At 39.7% G+C, this 25,304-nt stretch overlaps 1 protein-coding gene across 1 annotated transcript in view; it reads right to left on the bottom strand.

Annotated features, from left to right (window-relative positions):
* Window positions 1–24,268, bottom strand: part of LOC118408067 (P-selectin-like) — a 105,738-nt gene extending 81,470 nt beyond the window's left edge. The window contains exons 1-14 of the mRNA XM_035808685.1: window positions 23,731–24,268; window positions 23,192–23,308; window positions 22,892–23,032; window positions 17,868–18,044; window positions 17,455–17,631; window positions 17,111–17,287; window positions 16,548–16,727; window positions 13,340–13,516; window positions 12,548–12,724; window positions 11,956–12,132; window positions 11,390–11,566; window positions 10,890–11,066; window positions 10,487–10,663; window positions 10,110–10,223 (exon numbers count right to left, since the gene is read on the bottom strand). Of these exons, the coding sequence (XP_035664578.1) occupies window positions 10,110–10,223; window positions 10,487–10,663; window positions 10,890–11,066; window positions 11,390–11,566; window positions 11,956–12,132; window positions 12,548–12,724; window positions 13,340–13,516; window positions 16,548–16,727; window positions 17,111–17,287; window positions 17,455–17,631; window positions 17,868–18,044; window positions 22,892–23,032; window positions 23,192–23,308; window positions 23,731–24,268 (2,683 nt within the window). The remainder of the gene's footprint in view (window positions 1–10,109; window positions 10,224–10,486; window positions 10,664–10,889; window positions 11,067–11,389; window positions 11,567–11,955; window positions 12,133–12,547; window positions 12,725–13,339; window positions 13,517–16,547; window positions 16,728–17,110; window positions 17,288–17,454; window positions 17,632–17,867; window positions 18,045–22,891; window positions 23,033–23,191; window positions 23,309–23,730) is intronic.
* Between the last annotated feature and the right edge of the window lie 1,036 nt (window positions 24,269–25,304).

The following is a 25,304-nucleotide window of genomic DNA, read 5'->3' as shown; positions in this document are numbered from 1 at the left end:
AATCGCAACTGTATGATTTGTCATAATATGACATATGACAAAAACACTACTGCAATACAAGAAATACAATACAGGATACAAACACATCATCAACACAACCAAAAGGACATGAAATATCCGACAACCAATACCTACATGTAGGATACGGGGACAAGTTGGTGCCCGATATATAATAATGCAAGTACTTACCAACACAACATCAGCATAAGCCACACGGACCACAAAATCTAACAGCGCAAACAAAGTATAACACACCAGGTCCCCAAAGGCACAAGTGGCTAAATACAAAGTTATTTATCATATTCAAATTGTCCAGCATCGGGAAACAGTTGCCCAGCATTGGGAAACAGTTGCCCAGCATACTAACGAAACTTCTGGGTTACGCAGCCCAAAACAGATGTTCTAGAATGTTGGGCTGGGAAAACAGGGGCACTAATGTGCCAACTGCTACAAATATTTGAAACGGTCCTAAGCAGACATAAATAAAATTAATGAGGGTTTCCCATACAGCTGTCATAGAAATCACCTCACCATCTGCTTGCAGCTAAGCCCATTAACAAACACATAAAGCACGATGCCTGTACCAATATATCTCAAATATAGGGGTGATTTCTGACATTATTACATCGATTATAACGACAGATACGGCTTCCAAAATCTCATCGTTTCAAGCTTTTATCACACCGCACCAACACAACAAGTATGAAACCAATCCATCCAGCCGTTCTTGAGTAAACATCTACACAGACAGAGACACCTAACAGAAAATATAACCTCCATTCCATGACATTTCATGGAGGCAAATACATTGTTCTCTTCTTGAGTTATCCACTTCATAAGATTTTAACAAAAGGGGGCCAAATGCCACGTCTTCCTGAGCACAAGGGATATCTAAGTTCTAACACCACACAATCGTGGCCGTAGCGTGTTCTTTACACGAGATAGCAAAACTGGAAGTTCCGCTGCAGTTCCAAGACAATCTGCTTGGGGCCCAGCATCATTTCCAGCTTTCGTCACACCCTACCAACAGACCAAGTATGAAACCAATCCAACCAGCCGTTCTTGAGTTATTTAGTTGAGACACACACACACAAACATACAGACGCTAGTGAAAATATAACCTCCATGAAATTAACCTCCATCAATATTTAACGGAGGTACTTAAATTAACTACCAACTCTCAATCCATATATTAGTCAGAATTCTGACAAGAAAGATGGGATAAAAGAATAAGAGATAAACTTGCTTACTAATCACAGTTTATGTTCTGGTAGTAATTGGAGCATTGAGAAGGCGGAAAGTGAATTAGGTATAGCGGCGAAAAAAATAAATAAGGAGGGCAAACAGAATAGTCTATTGAAAAGGCATTTTGGACTTACCACCAATCTGACAAATGTAGTGTGGAGTTGATGCCCGACAGTCCTCAACCACCCAGCTGTAGTTGTGAGCGGCAGACATGGTCGCACAGTTGTATGGAACAGACACGTGGGTCACGTTTTGGTCGGGTGCCCACTCATTAAAGCCGTCTGGCAGCGGTGTCAGACTTTCCTCGGCGTAGATCCAATGGTCATGGTCCGGATGATGAATGAGACCAATCAAAAAGTGTTTGCCGTCGAACTGTGGATATTGTTTCAGTTGTGACACCAGGAACTGGTGTATCTGGTCGTTGGTAACTAAGACCGGTGTTGCACCAAACTGTGGACAGTCTGTTCGTAGGTACGACCTGTAGTCGGTTGAACGTGCAGAAAAGATGTAACAAATGCCATTGTATTCCGCACTAGCTGCCAACTCTGGATACGGCGCACAGCCTGGGGAAGATATTTTTTACTTAGGTTTTATAGGTGCGGTTTGTCTTTCAAAATAAAGCAAATACGATAAAGAGTTCGTACTTTTCAAACGATGCACTTCTAATAGAACGTGTGATGGCAACGAAGAATATGTAAATGCGCCTTTGCAAAAGAATAGTCATGCTGTACAAAGTTTATATAGACAATATGTTAATAAGCATAGTTGATTTTAAATAGCAGTAAGTAGACAAAAGATGTAATGTTTTATGTAGTAAGATTGTCAATCTGATTGTATTTTCCATTGCAATTCAGTGCATGTGCTTGCGTGCACTGCGAAACTGTAAAACTTTGTGTGTGAAATAATAAACCAAATCATCAATATCTTACCAGGAGGGAAAGTTGGGATAGACAGAGGAGTTGTCCGTACAGTTGAAGCTTAAAGAAAGAAAACATTATTACGTAATCTGTGTGTAGGTTTTTCTAATAAACATATTGTGTCTTCTAAGGCATGTCTGACTTCAAGCTTTTAGGTCCTAGCGTTACATGTTATACTTCTGGATGTCACTGCAGTGGCAATGACTATCTAGTGACACAATACAAGCATGCACAATTTTTAGCGGTTGTACCTAATATCACGGCAAAGATATAAGTACATGCAAGACAAAACGATTAATACACGTTTTTTTGTCTTTGTCTTGAAAGAAAGGTTATAATTAGAGGCAAATATTAAGGACGGCACAAAAACTTCATCATGAATATAACAGTTGCGCCAAATAATTTCACTTTTGAAAACTAGTGAGGCCGACATTTGCTTGAGAGCAAATACAGCATATTTCAGCCTGTCACCCTGTAACAATAGGCTGTTCCAAAATCAACCATTTGAAAAATCACTTTTACTAACGACAGTTTAACCCAAAAATGAATCTTACAAAATTCCCCCGTGTAAGAATGGACTCTTTCAGTGCACCCCATGTGAATTTGCACAATAGACCAGTCCAGAAATACTCCCACTGAAAACATGGCATTTTGACTTAGAAACCGAAAAGGTCCCCCGAGCATAAAAAGGTATAATAGACCCAAAACATATCTGCTAGAAATGGAATTTTTAATCATTACCCGTCCAAAACAGAATTGAAAAAAAAAATCGCCCTCCTTGTGAAAGAATGGACTATTCCTGTGATACTCCTATGTAAAGTGAAGCAGTCCAAAATACATCCGCTAATCACCAAAGTAAAAATAAAAATGAATGTTAAAAAATGCCCCTTCCGTGCAAGAATAGACTCTTCGAACACAACACATATAAAATTCCAAATTAAACCATTCCAGAAATAGTCCCACTGAAAGACTATGACATACTAGTAGTCACCAAAGTCCAAAAATGAATTTTAAAAAAAATGCCTCCCTCCGTGCGAGATTTGATTCTTCTAGCACACTCCATGTAAATTTGTAAAATAGACCAGTCCAAAAATACTTTCACTGAAAGACTTTACATAATAACTAGTACAAGGAAGAATTGAAAAAGATGAACCCCTCCATGCAAGAATGTACTCTTCTGGATAATACCAGGCTCGATGATTGGCTGCTAAATCCTCCTCAGAATATTGATTCAGGCTACGCAATTGGTTACCTATTTCATTACGTCAAATAGACATAAAGTCCAACAGGTTTGGTCTCCAGGTGGGGGATCAACGACCATAAGGTTATTGACTCCTCTGGTCATTGGAAAATGAACAAAAAATTCCAAAATATATCATTTTGAAGTGGTTTATGCCAAAAATTATAAGTGAGTCATTTGAATATGAATGAATTAATGAATTACATTTTTATTAACGTGCCATGCGTTTTGCAAACGCCCAACTCACGTGGGCGTATAAGACAAACAACAACAACGTACATATAGTATAAATGAACATAGGAATTTTAAAAAAATAAGGGAACGGAAGGTATATAATCGATAACTATCAAACAAATTAAATCACAGAACAGATATCAGAACATAATCACATAAATCAAAACCATCAAATCAAGATTTCGCAGAACTGAACAGAACAGAATATATACAGAAAATAAGTGAAACAAAATATCAAAATAACAGTTGTATATATGGAGACAATAGGAATGAATGAATAAATGAATGAATGAAGACCTTTATTGTACGTTTTTGCTTTCTAACAAGCTAAGTACAGGTCAAAGTGAAAAGGATACATCTCCTAGTGATTCTAAGTACAATCTGTGTAGGGTGTAATACATGACTGAGACTACAAAGTCTAAAGTATACTAGTACTAGTATGAACAGGTTCAACTTCTTCTCGCTTCCTAATACAATTGTAGATGTAGTTGCAGGTGGAGTTTAGAATATATGGCTTGTCTAATTGCATTAGAAATGTAAATTTTTCAGTGTTATTTAAATGCAGAAAGCATGGGAACTTATCTTGTACACATTTGAACAAGATATTTCTCTCATTGTTGTAAAGTGAACAGTCAACAATAAAATGACACTCGTCTTCTATCTTGTTCAAGTTACAATATTGACAAATTCTTTGCTGGAGAGGAATGCAGGTATGTCTACCTTTTTCAACATGCAGTTTGTGTGAACTAACACGGAGTTTTGTGATGGCTGTTCTGTGCCGAGTGTTTGGGATACTAAGATATTTTTCCTCGTGGTAAGACGTTTTGAGTAATCTATATGTGCGTAATTTGTTGTTATTACGCATTTCTGTTGTGAAAGATTGGAAGTACATGTCTTTGAAACGTTGGTGAATGGATGGAATAATCTGAGAGGGATTTAAAACAAATGACATGGATGAATGGCAAACATAGCCAAGACCACATTCCTCTAGCGTCTTACGAACTCCAGACGCCCAGCATTTAGCACTTAACGCATCTAAATCAAATTGACACAAAAGAGCGTCTGCTGACAGGCTATCAACTGGCACGGACTGGCGTATTCTGATATAGTGTTTGATTCCATTTAGAGATGCTTCTAGTCTGAGGGGATACCTCCCCATTTCCGCCATAACAGCAATATTACATGCAGATCTAGGAACATTTAAATATGTGTATTCATGTGTAAGTTGCACGTGGAAATCGTTTATAACAAGAGTTCGGAGACCTCATATCTCCATGAAATAGCCTGATTATGCAAATGATTTCTACATTTAGGTACATATTTGCATAATTGATATCTGTTAATGTTCCACCAGCCAAAAACTACATATATTACAGGTATTTGAGTCCCACAATGGCAAACACTACAAATATAGATTCCCCTCATTAATCATGCAAATTAAGTGACAGTTTGCATAATTCGCACTTGATTATGTGCATCTCTGTCAAAGCTACCCACATACCAAATATCATCTAAATGTGTCGTTCCCTTGTCCAGTTATCCTCCATAGAATATTTTGAGGAAAACGCCCCTGCAGTTCCAGAGCAACCTGCTAGGGAACCCAAACATACACCACCTATTCCTTACGTCACAAGTTATCTGCCACCAAAAAATCAATAGACCATAGCACATCCAGGTCAAAAGATTTAAAAAAAACGGAATATTTGCTCCAGTACCAAGGTCACATACCAGGGGGCCCAAAATTGACCTTGACCCTGGTCCTCCCAACACCTACCTACATACGAAATATCATGGCAATCCATCCAGAGGTTCTTGAGTTATGCTGACCACAAATATCCGGAAACACAAACACACAGACACACGGACACACAGACAGGCACACAGACTGACACACCCAAAACTATATCTCCCTTTTTCATTGAGATAACAAGGGAAGTGACGGGCGTTTGGTAAAATGTAGTTAAATATTATGGCCGCGCACTACACAATGACTGACTACAGAATAGACTGTAGAATACATGTTTGACTTTAGACAAGGGATGTAACAACATATGCTCAACTTAGACATGGCTGTAAACAACCAAAAGAGTATTTATAAAGTTATATAGAGTTAAAAAACAAGATGAGATTTAGAACAGTTGACTAACATTTAGTAAACACATTTGTACTTACCGAGGCCAAAGCTCGCCACCATTAGTGCTCCGACTATCCTCAGGGCAAACTTCATTGTGAAGTCGTTCAAGAGAACGACATTAAAGTCTAAAAGAATCCCCCAACAACATAAAAGATGTAAGTCCAACTGGAAAGTTGTGCCTTGTCTCCAGACGTACAATCACGCAAGAACAGTGTCTTATTCAGGTGAAGTGAACAGACAAACCCGCTTGAGGACGCGCCGTTTCCTTGTGTAACCTTTCCTACCTGACTTAATCATGCACATAAATCTAAAGGTCATGGGGTGACATAACTTCGTACTGGATCGTTAAACGCAGCTGGCTTACTCAGGGTCACCGCACTATATGTATTTGAATGGTCTGTGTTCATATTTTTGAATAAAATCTGACTTTATGAATTGACGTCCTGATGACATTGATAGTAATATCTCAATTTAGATAGGCCTGTATCTCCAGTGAAAGAATAAAACTTTACAGAACGTCCTTCAACCGGGGTCAAAAATCAAAGGTGAAACAGCCTTTTGACATTAAATAGTATACAAAATTATTTCTATCCAACAATGAAATAATATCCACTGATTAATCACCTTGATGAAACTAACCTGTGAAGCTCGTATATGTTTTGTGTGTATGGGGGGATGGTTAGTTGCGCTTGAACACACACATACATACGAATGACACAAACACACACACACAATCACATAATAATCTCTCTCTCTCTCTCGCTCTCTCTCTCTCTCTCTCTCTCTCTCTCTCTATATATATATATATATATATATATTGCGCCACACAGCGTGGTGTCTGTTTGGCGCAACGGCTAGAGCGTTGGAATCAGAATCAGTATCAGTAGTTCCTGAGTTCGATACTCGCCATGCCCCTGCCCCCAAGACGGTGGAGTGACGCCCACCGAGCCTCATGGATAATCTGTCTAAAGGTGCCAAAAAACACCTACGGATTTGGTACTGCAAGTGTGTCAACATCTGCACACTTGTCACTAAGACCCGTGAATTTCTTTTTTATATACAAACACAGAACACCAAACATGTGATTTAGATGCGCGGGGTTGTCCTCCATCTTTAATTTGTCCTCAGAATATCCCGTAGGCGCCGTTATGCATCGTTCAACAAACATGAATAGAGGTAACCACATGGTATAAGAGTAATTTTGTTTCCAGTTCAAGACACAACAACAATATAACAGCGTTTTCTACACTATGCCGTACAAAGTCTTTGATGTTTATCTTAATGCAACTTACAACACGTTGTTTTGATGTTGAATATATAATTTGTAAGGTTTTAATATTTGAACTAGACCCCGATCAAAGACTATTAACACGTCTTGTCTTACAAGTCACATGACCGCTCATCATACCTGTAGGCCGTCAACCGTCCACAATTTCTGTATGGCGGCGACCGCAGACAACAGAGCTATTATTGTACAGAGCTATCAACGAATCTTACACACTTTGCGACGTGCAGCCAAATCACCTATTTGTTGAATGAGGGCATTACAACCAGGGGTGACTAAGCATCTGTATGTTAAATTTTAATGTTCGCACGAATCAATACGTGATATCTTATGGAACACGCAGCCTTTTATACAAAACGACTCACCGCTGCCTGGATCACGTGACAAAGTTAAGCGGGATATTCAAAATGGCTTCATCGAGCTGCGGCGACGGGGGATTTTTAGAATGTAAAAGGCTAACTGATCTGTGGAACTCAGTTTATACTTTTGTACTCTTTATTCCCAGTAACCCTAATAATTATTTTGAAGAGGTTATAATAGCAAAGGTAAATTAGGTGAAAAATGCAAGTAATATCTAACGTTAGAGCTAAGTGGGTTATTTTAGGTCATAACCTTTCTAACATATTCAAATGGGCTCAAAAAAAGACTTCACGATTTGCAATGTTACTATTATCTACTGAAGTATTAAGAATGTTTTATAATTAATTCCCTGAAGTTCTATTAATCTCACATATAAACAAAAACTGTCAACACACAGCTAAACAGTTCAAGTCCAGTCTACTTTGGTGTATAAAATACACTCTCACAAGTATGGAAATATACACCACTGGTATTTTCCTCAAAAATATAAAGCTAGAGAATTGATGATGCCATAGCAAATGAAACTTTGATATTTTTTTATTATAAACAAAAAAACGTAACCAATAATGAAAACCATGTATATAAAGTAAATGTATATATAACATGTATATATACAAGAGAAAAAGATCTGTAAGTACGAAGATTTTATCCATGTGTAATACCTATCATCGTAAAAATACTAGTCGCAACTTTCTTGTGTTAATCAACTGTCATAACCATTACCCATGTGATATGTAGGAGACACATCACTTCCTATCACTTGCTTGTTAAATGTACCACTACCCATGTGGCAAGTGTACTTTTTTTGTCATCACTACCTGTGCAATAGTTGTAAATTGTAGAAATACTAGTCTTAACTTCCTTGTACTTATCAATTGTATTATAACCATTACCCATTTGACATATAGGAGACACAAATACTTACTATCACTTGCTTGTTAAATGTACCACTACACATGTAACAAGTGTACTTTTTTGTCATCACTACTTGTGTAAAAGTTGTAGATTGTCAAAATACAAGTCTTAACTTTCTTGTACTTGACAAATATACTCTTACTTGTGTTAAAAAGTATGTTTGCCCCTGCGTATGTTTGAGTGATAGATAGACAGATAGATAGACAGTAGATAGATTGATAGATAGATTAAAAAAATAGACAGATAGACAGTAGATAGAGAGAGACACACAGAAAGAAAGAGAAAAGAGATAGATTACCTTTATCTCCTTTTTATCTGAAAAAGATTGCTCGTTTCCTTGCAGATGATATATATTCTTATTCACAATTGCTGCTTATACCTAGCAATCCCTTTATGTTAATTAAGACATACCTAATAATATACAGGTTTACCATTCTTATTCCGACTAACATATGTTATCCTCATAAAGCGATATGGTTAATATACATTCAGTTGTCTGTCGACGACATTTTGTTAGAATCTACCTTGAAAAATCATGTGAGATAGTGGCGCTCTGAGATTGAGGTATTGTACGCTGGTTCCTTTGTAGACTCTGGTACACCGCTGGCCTCAGCTCCTGGTAATGGCCGCTTGGTTGGACCGGAAGTGGAGGCGCGTGCAAGGGTGCCATGGGATAGGAGTAAACGTCACTTCCGGTTCCGGATCGCTGAGACACCGCCCTGTCTGGTGTGCGGACGTCCTCGTACACTGTCTCCGCTGCAACAGTGCAGAAGAGTGAAGATTTGGGGTCTTAGTTGTCCAGCAACTGGATTCAGAAGTTCTTATTAGAGATTGTTAAATAATAAAGCAATGTTGATCTGTAATGTCTCACAGAAATCACATTGTCTTAAATGTAAAGTAAAATAATTAGTAAGAACAGAATTTGGCTCTCTAGAACCACCTTTTTGAAAAATTAAACATTACAATTTTGGAAAAACATTACATGTACTTTACGTTGATGAAGATTAATCCACGTAATATGCCAAAAGACATTGTCACTGACGAAAAAACGACGGATGTTGTTGGAAACGTCTGACCGTTTCCAAAATCATATCCAGTTTCTTGATTAGCTGCTTTTTGGTGTACATGTACTTTACCTATGATATGTTCTTTGTTCCTCGTCTTCCGGCAACATAGAATCAGTAGTGTAACAGCGCCCACTAGCAGCAGTCCGCCGACAAGACTGCCGACTGCGGCACCCACCACGACTCCTACTCCAAACATGGGCCTTTCTGTAAAGCAAAGCATTTGACTTTAGTATAAGTAACTTGGCAGAATAAAAAAAAATCTATTTTTACTATGAACATAAAACGACGACACTCCAGACATCACTGAACGGATCCGGATAGCGTAGTAACGCTTCCTGCCATGTTTGACCAATTGCTGACGTCACGTATCCACAAGATCACGTGTTGATAAAGATCACGTGTCTGTGACTCCAACAAATTTACATTATGATGTGATTGGTCAGTAGTGGTCGTTTGAAATTTGATCCGAGTAAATCTTTAAATTTGTGTTGGAAGAAAGTTTAGCATTGTAATATGATTACTACCAACACATCAGATAAAGTTCCATAATAACGACCGAAATAGTTTACGTTTTAGACAGAGGTGAAGTTCATCAACGGAACTTAAGCATAGTGAATTCGTAAGGTCTTCTACATCTATACATACGCAATGTACAAGTGGTTAGAAAAAGAGTAACAAACAGGTGCATGCATATTATAGACATGTCACGTACCTGTTTGACACGTATCTCCTTCATAGCCAGCCGGACATGCGCATTGGAAGCTACTGTCCCGATCGATACAAGTTCCTCCATTTTTACACGGATTGGGACTACAGAAGTCAATTTCTGCAAAAAAAACAACAGGATTATATGTTATTTAAAGCTCATTAATACGTTTATGTGACTTTCTTGCACTATAATAAATGACCAACCTTTCTGAATCTATGTACTGAAGATTAACAAAATAACGCCTTCTAATCCATACCTGTCTATAGTGTTTTAAATAATGAGAAGTTTAAAAATTGTCTATTCTACCATTTAATGTCGATTTAAAACTCATCCTGCTAAGAGTCAATGGAAAATGCTATAACAACTAATAATTGCCCTACGTGTGCATGTTGGAGTAGGGTTGCTCCATGTTCCGTCAGCTTGGCACGTCGTAGTTTGAGCGCCGTTCCGTACGAATCCGGTGTTACAGGTGAACGTAATCGTATCAGGGTAGTTGTGCGGTGCGAGAGGACTCATCGCTCCGTTAGTTGGGGCCGTCAACGGTGGACATTGTCTGGCTGAAAAAATCAATAACCTATTACAGGCATCTCTGTTTCAGTACTTTTGGTGTTCGAAACGACAAAACAATAATTTATGCCTGCTTATCACGTTAACGTTTTTGAACATACAAAGGCCAAAAATTTCCTTCTTATACTCTTTACAATTTGGAGAATAAATGTTTAAAGCTAGAGTTCACTGGACATTTAAGAACGTATACACATGTAAATTTAAAAGTCGTCTTACCTGTGCATGTTCCAACAGGGTCGCTCCAAGTTCCGTCAATTTGGCACGTCAGAGGAGAGACTCCGTTCAGTTGGTATCCCGAGTTACAAGTGATTGTAACCTGGTTCGGGTAGACGTGTGATCCAATAGGACTCAGCGCTCCGTTAGATGGGGCCGTCAACAAAGGACATTGTCTCGCTGAAATAGTCAACAACCCATTGCAGGCATCTCTCGCTATGTAGTAGGTGTATATACTCTCCTAGCAGAGGTTAAGTCAACGAGATAGTAGTAGCAAGCGGATTGCGCCCGGAAAATTTTCCAACTACTACTATATCCGCAACTCAACCTCTGCTTGAAGAGGAGGTGTATAAAACTAAAAAAAAATTAATCTAAGCCTGCTTATCGTGTTTTGAACATAGAAAGGCCAAAAATGCCCTCCTTATACTCTTTTATAATCTGGAGAATTAATATTTAAAGCTAGACTTCACTGGACATATCTAGAATCTTCCAAGTCGTCTTACCTGTGCATGTTCCAATAGGGTTGCTCCAAGTTCCGTCAGCTTGACACGTCACAGGAGAGACTCCGTTCAGTTGGTATCCCGCTTGACAAGTAACTGTTACCGTGTTCGTGTAGGAGTATGGTCCGGGTGGACTCAGCGTTCCATTAGATGGGGCCGTCAACCTTGGACATTGTCTGGCTGAAATGGTCAATATCCTTATATTTCTTTACTGAACATGAACCTTTTCACCTAATATGCAGACGGAAAGGGACATACAGTTCTACAAGCAAAAGCAAATGGCGTACGACCGAGAGGTTGCCCCGCCGAACAGAGATGAACCATGCTTATTAGTGGTCAGGATGGACGGTACCAGTGGCCCAGATGACCAGACTGGCTGACGATGGTCAAATCGTCATAGATAGACATATTGTCTTTGCGGTTTCTTAGCTATCAAAATAAGATGAGAGATCATTAAATTAAAATTTGGGGCATGTGTCAACTTGAAACCTACCTAAAGGCTGCGTTTCACACTAAAATTCAATAAAAAATTAACAGTACTATATATATCGAGCTGAAAGCCATCTTACGTGTGCAAGTTGGAACTGGGTTGCTCCATGTTCCGTCAGTTTGGCACGTGGAGGTTTCAGCGCCGTTCCGTACGTATCCCGGGTTACAGGTGAACGTTACTGTATTCCCGAAGGAGGTCGCTCCGAGAGGACTCAGCGCTCCGTTAGTTGGGGCCGTCAACGTCGAACATTGTCCGCCTGAAATGTTCCATGACCTTTTACTACGGAGATATATTTTTGTACTGAACAAAATCAAACAAAATCTTTTAACAGAAAATAAGTTCACTAGCTTGGTAGATGAACCCCAGAAATGAACCGGGACGAAAGGGAATACAAACTCAGCTACGTTTGGGGTTATCATAAATTAATTAGTGTTCTCGCAGAACTCCAGTTAGAAGCTCTGACGAAGATGTCTGACAGACATCGAAACGTCAGCAGGTAAAAATAACTGGTTCTGTAAAAGACAATCCTATGCCCAATACTTTTTAAGTTTAGATTATTTGGAAGATGGAAAGGTCAAGCAGCTTTCTTCTGATACTCTCTTTATCAGAGATTCACTACATACTACAAGTTGATCAACATCGCATGCAGATACAAACTTAAGTCGCCTTACGTGTGCATGTTGCAGTAGGGTTGCTCCATGATCCGTCAGTTTGGCACACCGTAGTTTCAGCGCCGTTCCGTACGTATCCCGAGTCACAAGTGAACCGAACCGTGGTGGGAAAGTTGTGTGGAGCGGCAGGACTCAGCGCTCCGTTAGTTGGGGCCGTCAATGCTTGACATGGTCTGGCTGTAATAATAAGATAGACTATATATAGAACCTTATAGACTGTGGATAATCATGCTTCATTGACCAACATGTAAGGGAAATTTTGAGTCTTAAAAACAGGACACCTATTTTTCTTCAAATAAAGTTATTCTTAACAAAAAAGATAACGGTCGTATAGGGGCACGGTCCCGGAGGACTCATCGACCCATTAGCTAGGGACATCAACGTCAGGTATGCACTCGCTGAAATAGTCGATAACCAGTTACAGACATCTCTCTTTCTTTATTGTATGGTTACAAATTGACTTAGATTTAATCTATGCCTGCTTATCATGATTTGAGTAAAGAACGGTCAAACAATTTTCTTCTGAAACCGATAACTTCTTTACTATCTGGTGAATGTCAGTATGCTTAAATGCTTAAATGCTTCTTATTTCGGAGATATCTGTACTGAAAATGAAAAAAATGACGGCTTATGAATAACACCTATCATGTTTTGCACAAAGTATGTGTTTACTCTACAGTCTAATAAAATTGTTAGCATATATCATCTTGAAACTCATCCGATGAGTGCATCCTTCATATACTAAAATTAGACGGAACTTGGTAGCACATTTCAACTTAAAAGTAATCTTACGTGTGCATGTTGGTACAGGGTTACTCCATGTTCCGTCAGCTTGGCACGTCACGGCAGCAGCGCCGTTCCGTACGTATCCCGTGTTACATGTGAACGTTACTGTATTCCCAAAGGAGTTCGATCCTGTAGAGGGTGTCCGTACTCCGTTAGTTGGGGCTGTCAAGGCGGGACATCTGCCTGAAATTGTCAGAAAATCAAATCGTCTTTAGTAACATTTTGAGGGTCTACATACTTATGTTACGTTAAGAATTGGTTATTATATTTCAGCCATACCATAGGTATGGTGAAATATATTGTATTCGTAATGTTTCTTTCTTTCTCCTGTCAAATCTTCAGAACACGGTATCTCCGCTGTTCCTCAACCGAATGACTTGAAATTTGGCACAAGGTTAGAGTGGGCCAATACCCTTTGGAAGTTTTTTTCATTTTTCACATATCTGTCTCTAAAATGATTTTATTAAGGTTTTTGGGTCATCTTAAGACCAAAACTGTATATTTGGGGCCCCTGTACCCTGGTATTATAACCGAATGAGCTGAAATTTGGTGTAGATAGGCATTAGATAGTTGGTAAAATGATCCAAGTAAAAGTTTTGACATAAACTACTTTAAAATGATTAATTTTGGCACTTTTCTGATGGGAAATTTGTTTTCTTTTGGCCTCCTGACGTGACCTTCCGTGACCCCGCACGGAGCCCACACCTGTGCGCGAAGAGGGCGAAGGCTAATTAATATTCATAAGCGGGGCCTCACGATTCCGTATATACTGCAGTGTTCCCGCCAGAATTTTTTACAGCGTCGGCACACGGGGCCCGGGGTCTACCGAAGAACGCCGAAGGCCCCGGCCCGGCAGGGTCCAGGGGCAGAGCCCCGTTGGGGGAAACTCTTGCACTTTGGGCTATTCAGAAGGCTTATTGTATCAGTTTTTAGGGGCATTTCTGTGATGCGATGGTATATTTTCCCTGCGCTGTTAGCTCCGTACGTTTTTAGAAGGTTCCGTTTATCACAGAACTGCTGTTGTTTCAGAAATCTCACGGAATTATGCTTACAAACACGTAAATTGCTAACTTCCAACCAGCGCTTTACTATATACAGTAAATTTCAGCACTTTTCTGAGGGAAAATTGGTTTTCTTTCGGCCTTTTGCGAGCCCCGCACGTGCAAGTTAAATGAATTTAACGAGCCAGCCAATCAGCGAAAAGGAAGACGAAGTCTAATTAATATTCAATAGCGGGGCCTTCCAACCCCGTGTATATAGAAACACGTGCATATCTTGACAACACAGCGGACGAATGTCACCTTACGCCCGGTTTTATATACATGTATATAATTATAAAATAGTTTTTTGCGAGGATTTGGAGTTAACGACATGGTCATTTGGACGGTAGCAGAAGGTACGCGTTCCTTGAACGTCAGAGTACACGTCTTTGTCGATGAAATAGCCAACATTCCGTGTAGCAATATCAATCATTTTCGGCAGATTTGACTTTGGCAGGGTAAGTCAAGACAATCGAGGAAATGTTACTTGGCGGAAATCGCGGGAAAATTGGCCAGTTTAGATTTGATAAGTAAGTTTAACAATGGCGAGAATGATTATTTCCTCATCAATATTTATCGTTAGAATGTTTTGAACTGTAAATCTAAACAATTGTGTTACCTGTGCAATGTTTATATGAATAAACATACATTTTGCCAGCACGATGTTGCAGCAACATGATAAATTTATGTCTGTATTATGCCACTTTTATTGTTGAAGGCGCGTAAGCAAATGAACAAGCATGACAAAAGAAATGTTATGATACTATTTATTCGGTAACATTCACTTTTATTCACGATTCTAATTTGCAATGCCTGCAAACTCCGATCGGAATCACCCGGACCTTGTACGATTTAAAATGCATTTAACGTGAAATTTGAATTTATGACGAATCCGACACGTTAGTTCAAGGAGCTTTTATCAGATAAAAGCTCCTTGGTTAGTTCAGATTCTTTTCTCGGTAGTCACGCTTCCTATTTTCATAGTTTAAAAACTATCGACAAAGGAAGCGTTAAAAAATGTTTTTCTCTTGGCGCAAACTGTAAACACACGTCACCCACCACTCGTCTCCGATGTGACGAAGCCATTCGCGCCATTATTATTGGATTTTAGACGGACTCGACAGTCGAGCCGTCCACCGCGGCCTTGGCATCGTTTCCTCGCGATCGGTGTCAGCCCTGACTGCACCGCTGCCCCTTGTCGTTGTCCCTCAACTTAGTTGTAGTAGAAGCAATAGTTTCCGCGTCGTCCACTTGTTGACAGGTCGACGCCTTAGCGAGATACTTGTGTATGTTATCCAGTCCCAAACATCGCAGTTTCTCGGTTTATTTTCGCAAAGTTTCGTGCCTCTTCTTGATTGACGTTATGTTACCGCCTTTGTTGGAGCCGCTGCTGGCTGTGACTGGTCGCAAGTTAATTCGATTTTTCGCATAAAGTGGCACGCCCTGTCTAATCGGTAAATCTAAAGACTGCAGCCAAGGCTGTTGTCATGGTAACGACACGTATAACAACATTTCCCACATGCGAATCGGGTTGGGCACGTCTTGTAAAATTAGCGTAGCGGATCCGCTGCAAGTACAAACTTCGACCCCTATATGTTGTTTTTGGTAAGTTTTTGTCGACACATCTTGGCTTCCGGGTATCGCTCCGAGGACGCAAACAGTGAAGCACCCCGGGCAGCTTGACCGATAATGTCATCGCTACGGGCTTTCGAAATTCATTAGGATATTGTGAGATTTTAGGTCCTACAATTTTCTTGCAAATCAGATATGTTAGACCAGATGGTACATTTTTACTTCCTGTATACTGTATAGGTGTAGTTCCCGGGGAAAATTTTGTTTGGAAATACGGCGTCGTTGAAAATAGTCTCTTAACTATACGTTTCAATGGGGGCGAGAAACTGGGGTGTGCCCCTAAATGTTCCATTTTCGGGCAGGGGTTATTTGAGACAGTTAAATGTTGTATGGGAAAAGCTATGGCTGAAATATGCTGTATTTGCTCCTAGCAAATGTCGGCCTTTCTAGTTATTCATCATTTCTGTATCTTTAGAAAATTGCAAAATGAGGCGCCCAAACCGCTTTTTAAAAGTTAATTTCTTTGATTCAATTTATATATCTATTTTAGTGGTATGAATAACGTAGCATTGCCAATATCGATAAGTCAAAATTTGTCTTACGTCTGCATGCTCCAACAGGGTTGCTCCAAGTTCCGTCAGCTTGGCACGTCACAGGAGAGACTCCGTCCAGATCGTATCCCAAGTTACAGGTGACCGTAACCTGGTTTTGGTAGACGTACGGTCCAGCAGGGGGATTCAGCGCTCCGTTAGTTGGGGCCGTCAACGCCGGGCATGATACGGCTGTAATGGTTTATTAATGACCGTTAAGATATGTACATAGAACGACATATTTTTATTGAATTATAGATAGCAGCGTCATCCTAGTGCCTGGGATGGGTAGGCATATGGACATAAAGGACCCAGCACTCCGTTTGATGGGGCCGTCAAACCCGGGCATGGTCTGGCTGTAATTGCCAAATACCTAATAATTTTGAGATCTATTTCTGTACTAAAGATTTAAAAAATACAAGGCCTATCATTTGTACATAATGACAAATGTGCTTATTCTACAATTCTATTAAACGTTTAGCATATATTATCTTGAAACTTATCCAACGTCTGCATCCTACATATTCCAATTGGACGGAACGCGGCAGTATATATACACTTGAAAGTCATCTTACGTGTGCATGTTGGAACAGGATTACTCCATGTTCCCCCAGCCTGGCACGTCGATGTAGTTGCGCCGTACAGTAGGTATCCCGAGTTACAGGTGAACGTTACTGTATTCCCGAGGGACGTCGCTCCGAGAGGACTCAGCGCTCCGTTAGTTGGGGCCGTCAAAGTTGAACATTGCCCGGCTGAAATGTTTAATGACCTTTTATTACGAAGTTCAAGATATTTTTTCTGTACAGAACATATACAGGTCATGCTATTTCTTTTTTATACCGTTATAGAGATTTCCTACATATAACAAATGAATGGGATTTGTTTGCAGATACATGTATCAATTTACTAGTCGTCTTACGTATGCATGTTGGGGTAGGGTTGCTCCATGATCCGTCAGCTTGGCACGTCGTAGTTTCAGCGCCGTTCCGTACGTATCCCGTGTTACAGGTGAACGTAACCGTGGCAGGGTAGTTGTGCGGTGCTGGAGGACTCAGCGCTCCGTTAGTTGGGGCCGTCAAATCCGGACATTGTCTTCCTGAAAAATAAAAAAAAGATTTTAACAGTCTTTTATAGAAACCTTAACCATGTTAGGGCTCAAACCATGTTAGGGCTCAAATCAAAATTTCATGTAACGTTTGAAAAACTCACGCTAGAAACAAAAAAAAAAACCTTTGCTAAAGATTTAGTTTTGTACCAAGCTTGTGATAATAAGTTCATCATCAACAGCATACTAGTAATTACCAGTAACTGTCATTACCAAACTAATCTTACGTTCGCACGTTGGAACAGGGTTGCTCCATGTTCCGTCGGCTTGGCATGTCGTATCAAAAGCGCCGTTCCGTACGTATCCAGAGTTACATGTGGACCTTATCACGTCCTGGTAGGAGTTCGATCCGGTAGGGGGCGTCCGCACACCGTTAGCTGGGGCCGTCAACATCGGACACCTCGCTGAAATCGATAAGTTGTATTGTTTAGGAACCTTTCAAGGATCTACATAATTATGCTGTTTAGAACAGCAATATTTCGAAAGATTTGCGCGGCACCTTGAGCGTCCAGTTTCAAAATTTACTAAAAATAGTAAATTTTGAAACTCGACGCTCTATTGGTCAGAAACTTTATTTAATTATGTTTAGGTGTATAAATTATACTACATTGAAAATATTCAACTTACGTCTACATATTGGAACAGGGTTGCTCCATGTTCCGTCAGCTTGGCACATCACAGGAGAGACTCCGTCTAGGTCGTATCCCGCGTTACAGGTGAACGTGACCTGGTTCTGGTATTGGTTCGATCCGGTAGGGGGCGTCCGTGCTCCATTGGTTGGAGCATTCAACACCGGACATTGTCTGGCTGAAACGACCAATGACTTTTTCTTACGGGGCTCTTTTGTGAATGCACAAAACAATGCATATCATGTAATTTAAGTCTAATATGTTATAATACATTATTTATACCAGGCAATTTGCTTGTTATATTCCCTCTGTTGTCTGCTTAATGTGGAATTTAATAGGCATTCTGGTTCATATCAACTTGGAAGTCATCTTACGTTCGCATGTTGGAACATTGTTGCTCCAAGTTCCGTCAGCTTGGCACGTTAGAGGAGAGACTCCGTTCAGCTGGTATCCCGAGTTACAGGTGACTGTGACCTGGTTTTGGTAGACGTATGATCCAGCCGGGGGATTCAGCGCTCCGTAAGTTGGGGCAATCAACGCCGGACATTGTACGGCTGTAATGGTTTATCAAGGACCTTTAAGACATGCACATAGAGCGACATATTTATTGAATTGTTTATAGCAGTTCTCTCACCAACATCTAGTGTATGTTTGTGCAATGCACAATTGGATTATAGTCGTCATTTTTCCAGCATTTCGATACTGAGAGTGGCTACCTTTCTTAATATTTTCTCGCTATTAGAATTTTTGCCTCTGAAAACTACATTTTTGCTAGAAATTACTGGTAATAATATGTTCAAACTCCTCTTACGTGTGCATGTTGTGACAGGGTTGCTCCATGTTCCGTCAGCTTGGCACGTCACAGGAGAGACTCCGTTTCTTTGGTATCCCGAGTTACAGGTCACTGTAACCTGGTTCGGGTAGAAGTATGGCCCGGCAGAACTCAGTGCTCCGTTTGCTGGAGTGGTCAACCCTGGACATTGCCTGGCTGAAAAGTTTTAACAGACTTGTTCAAAAACCTTTTGAGGAAAAGGTATACAGAGCAATGTCTTTTGCCAACTCATGAGATACATGTAGTAACAAGTGTTTAATATGCTCTCCCCATTGCTAATTTCCGTCTCGTACAATGTTAAGGTAGTTATCTGGTATATTTACTAGCACGCTCTGTGCACAAAGTGAAGTTCAATGGCGTGGGTGCAAATAAACGAGGGGCGATCAATAAGTCCACGGCCTCACCCAGAAATAATAAGCACAACTCAGATTTCTAAGCATAGATGTCAAGTATAAAGTCGTATATGAATATGTACCAAAATTAGTGTGATCATTACTTTGCAGGCGACACCCAGTATCGTTAGGTAAGGTAGAAGGTAATCTCCAAGCAGATCCTACGGTGCCATAAGATAGTTTCAAAGCTGGCCAGGGAGTATAGCCGGCTAAGGGAGTCAAACGGGCACCGGAGTGTTTACGGGGCGTTTGATACTATACATTACGCACCGTGGATCTGGTTCGAGGTTAGGTAGAAGGGACAAAAACGTGGACAATTGAGCTGCGACCTAAGGTGTGCGGGTCAACTTGCGCTGCTGGAAGTCAGACACCCACTTCTTTTTTTGCGTGAAATAGGAAGAGAATCATTATCAAACATTTTGACATTTTTTTGTTGTTAATGACAAAGAATTTACGGCATAGTAACTCGACCCACACATGTCGGCTTATTATATCTGGTGCTGATGCACTTTCTTTTTTTCAAACATTTTTAATCATTTATCACTACCGCCAATACCGTCGTCCATGTTTCGTTAAAATTGTGCTTTATATACAATTTCCTCTTTTTAACCCACCCTAAGTCTTATCAAACTCCCGCACACCAGCCGTGCAATGTTTGTAGACGTCTGTTTGCATGCCATCGTATATATATATATAATACATTCATGTAAGGGGACATTCGAGTCCTTCTGCTCTCATTACTATTAATAGTGTAGTTGTTAAAAAGGTACATTTTGCTAGAAATTCATCGCATATTTGTCAGTGTTAATTACCCTCATCCGACCGTATGGGGTCATTTTTGACCCCAGGCGTATATTTTAATCTGCCACAGCAACATTTTTCATCAGAGAAAAAATTCCTTCCATGAATTTGTTTGTATACATGTCTTACAACATCTACCACTTTTTCGCCGAGTTTTGCCCATTATTGTATAAGCTATACTTGAAAGTTTGTGTCTTGTTCGGTGGGGTCAAAAATGACCCCAGCCAATTATAAATCATTAATTACATAAATATCAAGATATTTCAATAAAATAAAAGGCATTCCTCATTATTGCTATTGCAGCAACAGGTTATAGTTGCTTAGATGAGTAAACACCGAATATTTTGAAAGAAATTTAGTATTTTAGTGTAAAACACAGTTTTTCGACATTCTGCATAAATTATGATAATACGCACTAATTACCTATGCTAATGAAAGTGAAAATGTTTCTAATTAATTAAAAAACAATATATGGACAGAATGTGCAGAAGGAATCTACAAGAAAGATCTTTGCGGGATAATAGACAAGAGTTATTGTATGTATGTGTTTAGATGGCGGAATATGATGCATAATTAAGTAATAAATTCGTTACTTTTCACAAATATTGTATTTTTTCTTGTTAAATAACATTATTATGCTATCAGTATTATTGCATCACCACAATTATTGTTTAGAAATTGATAAAACAAAACATTGTTTAAGTAAGTTTAGTATGGTAGATTTTCAGAGCAAATGTGGGTTTTCCTCATTTTCTGCATAAATTATGATAATGAGTAATAACTACTGACACCAAAACTTGTCAAAATATTTTTCATAGTTTACTGAAACAGTAAATACATAGAAATGACAAAATAAGCCAGCAGAAATATGTCTATGAGTAAAACAAAATGGGGTCAAAAATGACCCCATACGGTCAGATTCGTCGTAAAAATGTAACGGTCGGATGAGGGTTAAAAACATCTTACGTGTGCATGTTGGGACGGGATTGGACCACTGCCCGTTAGCTTGGCACCTGGTATTGAAATCTCCAACCCGTACGTATCCCGTGTTACAGGTGAAGGTGATCGTGTCCTGGTAGAAGTTAGATCCGGTCGCGGGTGTCCGAATTCCATTAGTTGGGGCCATCAACGCCGGACATTGTATACCTGAAATGATCAAAACCTTTATTACTATTTATCGATTTTAACATGAATATGCGGAGATCGACGCCTGTTGACGTTGACGAACAGATTGTGTCTAAATATCATCTTCTGAATACTGTATATGTATACAACGATTAGATGGGCTTTGCTAGACAGTATACGAACATCATTTTGTAGTAGAATGTAGTTTGTACAAGAAAGAGAGAGCTGAACTCTACAGACTAATAGAATCCGTGTTCCCCACTTCATACAACTAAGTAATATAGACAAATTTATATTCCTTATGAATCTAGACAAGCCTTTACTTATAAAGCATATCTGTTCTTACATTTTCAATATCACAAAGAAACGAGAAGAAGCCGAATGTACGCAGTAGAATACGATCCTTGAGTAGTGTAGATTCATTGTATCATTATATCATGTTGTATCATTTGTTGTGACCTGTACTAAACCCAGTGGGTATGAATGTACAATAAAGGTCTTCATTCATTCATTCAATTATTAACATGCAAATCGTATAACACATGCTGGTTGTTTCATCAGATTGGCACATTACAGGTAAGACTCCGTTCAGTTGGTACCCCCAAACTACAGGTGAACGTAACCGTGTCTTGGTAGGAGTTCGCTTCGGTCGCCCACTTTTGATTTGCTCTAACTACCATCATGCAGGTATCTAGTAGACATAACTACGTTTTGCTAGAAATGAGTATATATGTGTGTCAAATTCAACTTACGTGTGCATGTTGGAACAGGATTGTTCCATGTTCCGTCTGCTTGGCACGTTAGAGGAGAGGTTCCGGTTAGTTGATATCCAGAGTTGCAGGTGAACGATATCGTGTTTATGTAGAAGTTTGAACCGGTAGTGGGTGACCGTGCTCCGTTAGCTGGGGCCGACAGCACCGGACATTGTATGGCTGAAATGGTCAATAAAATCTTATTTGGCGGTCAATAATGTATATATTTCTGTGTGTTGAAATGCAAAAAGCAACGGTTTTGAATCTTTGATCCTCTGTAATGATTTGAATCCAGAAAGGTGCTTTCATTATACTACAATTCCGTGAATATCACTAGCACATATAAACTTGAAAGTCATCTTACGTGTGCATGTATGAACAGGGTTGCTCCATGTTCCGTCAGCTTGGCACGTGGCACCAGTAGCACCGTTCCGTACGTATCCGTTGTTGCAGGTGTAGCTGACTGTTACCGGGTAGTTTTGCCGTCCGGTAGGACTTATCGCTCCGTTAGTTGGTGCAGTCGGAGCCGGACATTGAATGGCTGTAATTGAAAATACAATAAGAAGGGCACTCTATTAGCCTTGACATTAAAGACACAGTGTGTGCCTTTTATAGAGTAGAAAATGTACAGCTTGAACACAATTTGTTTAGTGGGGAGGTGTACAAATAAACAACATGATTACTAACGGTTGCATGTAGGCGGAAATGCACTCCAGGTACCATTCGCAAGACATGTAAGTCTGGTTTGGCCGACCAAGTTGTACCCGGTGTTACAGGTGAAGGTGACCTGATCCTGGTACTGACGTCTGTTTGTAGACAGCGCACCGTTCGCTGGTGCAGTCAGAACAGCACACTGTACAACTGAAAATAACGAATGCACATGGATTCTTAGGTATTCAAAAAAAGTAAAACATTGAAACATATTCTGAGTGTTTGGCACGCCTTATTTGATGTTGTGTAGCAACGTCATCTAAAAGACAGCATGATAAGGTTTTAATGGATTATTGATTTATGACGAACCTGTGCAGGTGAAACCGTTCCCGACGAACCCAACGTTACACGTGCACGTGTAGGTTCTCCCCAATACTCGGCAGGTGGCGTCGTTGTGACATGGGGGTGGATCGCACAGGTTACTAGCTGTAAAGCAAGGTCGATTGTCATTAGTATTGATTTAGGATTTTGTGGGATGTTACTACTATTTTGTTCTTTTATACCGATTTTGAACATCTTTGAAGCAAACCAATGAACCGTCTTTCTATTGTTACGTCGCCCTATTCACCTTATAAAATGTACGTCGCCCTATTCACCTTATAAAATGTACGTCGCCCCATTCACCTTATAAAATGTAAAGAGATGAATGTACTTTTTTTGGTAAATATATGCTTTTATATTCTATCTAATTGCAAACGTGCAACATGTTAATTAAAGAAAGTATTAGAGAAAAAGGGAACAATATTTTTGTATGCTAGTAGAAACAACGGTGATGTATGTCTAAACTTTTAAAACGACAGCTTTGTGAGCAGGGCATATAAAGGAACAAGGCCGGGCGTAGTACTCGCCGTTGCAAATGTTCTCCCTTATAGACCTGGGATGGATTGCATCAACAAGCTGGTCATGGTCCGTCAGCCTGAACACCCTGCTTGGGTCACCAGCAATAGTCTCTAGAGTAGGTTGTGAAATGTCACTTTCCTGGCCAACTCCCACAACAAACACGGTGATGCCCATCTGACGTATCAGCTGTGCCGGTCGGACGATGTCATCCTCGGACTCATCGTCGGTAATTACGATCAAGAAATCGAGAGTATTATTCCGCCGGCCGTTTACTTCCAGAAAGGAGTTATTACGCACGTGATCGAGACCGAGTCCAGTGTAAGTATGACCTCTGTCGTAAGGAATGTCGCGAATCTCAGTTAAAAGCTCAACTCTGGTGTAATGTTCATTCAGCGTCACGCGTGTGTTCTGCCTATCACGATCGCTAAACGTGACAACACCGACTCTTGTGTCGTTTTCTCCGAGTGTGAAGTAGTTGACTACTGTCTGGACAAAGGTCTTTTCCTCCTCGAAACCGTATGTCCTGAAACTCTCCGAGCTGTCCATGAGGAAGACCAGGTCTACTGGATAAGGACAGGTAACGGCTAAAGAAAAAATGTTTAAAGGCGTTCATGCCTTAAAATGATAAGCGCATTTCTTTTGCCACAAAAACACACATTCATCACCGACATCAGGATATGGAAATCAAGAAGCGTTATGAGACGACCACTGATAACTAGATTGATTAAAGTCATACATGCTAGGCCTATAGGGGAGTCAGAAAACAAACTAAATGCAAGTGGTTTTGCTGCAAACACACTTATTTGTGTGGAATGGTCTTTATGAGACCGAAGTATATCAACTTGTTGTTGTAAGATTCTCGTAAGTTTGATTTCAAGATGACCATTGGCATTGGTATTTAGCCTTGGCTTGATTGATGGAAATGAGTCATAACGGATTTGGCTTTGCGTTCAACTAACTCACTAAATATCACAACATATCCCATCATAGCAGCTGCAGATGTAAATGAGGAAATTTAAAAAAAATTAGAAATGAAGAATAACCCGTAAGATTATCATGATGAAATTTCATTATACATCATATGTAATTTTAGCTTACTAAAGAAACTCTATATGGGTAAAATCTCGATTAACTAAATATTCTAAAAGACTTTCGAGGACATTGTGTCTTTGTATTTAGCTGATGTCTTACGCCTTAGGTTGCGAGAAACATTGAATTGTAACTTTGAATTTATTTAAGTCTCAAGAATATCTTGCGTCAAATTTAGATTCAGTGAATGTAAAAAGTTGATATAAAATCACTTGTATACATTCAAGTTGCAAATGATACTGATAAAACTAAAGATTTTTTTTAAATCAAAGGGCTTTTTCAACCGCTTTAGATTAATGTAATGGTGAATAACGATGGTATCAAATATCTACACTACCTCCGATTTAAGTGTATGAAGGAGGTACATGGCGTACAAAGAAAATTATTTTACGATCACCAATTTTATCAAAGCTATCTAACAAGCGTTCGTAGAACTCAACCTCCGTGAAATGGGTGAGGGTGTGGTGGTTTGAGGGTGTTTTTGTAGACATCT

The sequence above is a fragment of the Branchiostoma floridae genome, unplaced genomic scaffold, assembly GCF_000003815.2.
Source record: "Branchiostoma floridae strain S238N-H82 unplaced genomic scaffold, Bfl_VNyyK Sc7u5tJ_1550, whole genome shotgun sequence".
NCBI classification, from domain to species: domain Eukaryota; kingdom Metazoa; phylum Chordata; class Leptocardii; order Amphioxiformes; family Branchiostomatidae; genus Branchiostoma; species Branchiostoma floridae.
The sequence above is the reverse complement of the archived record's forward strand: the minus strand, read 5'-3'. Positions and strand labels throughout refer to the sequence as shown.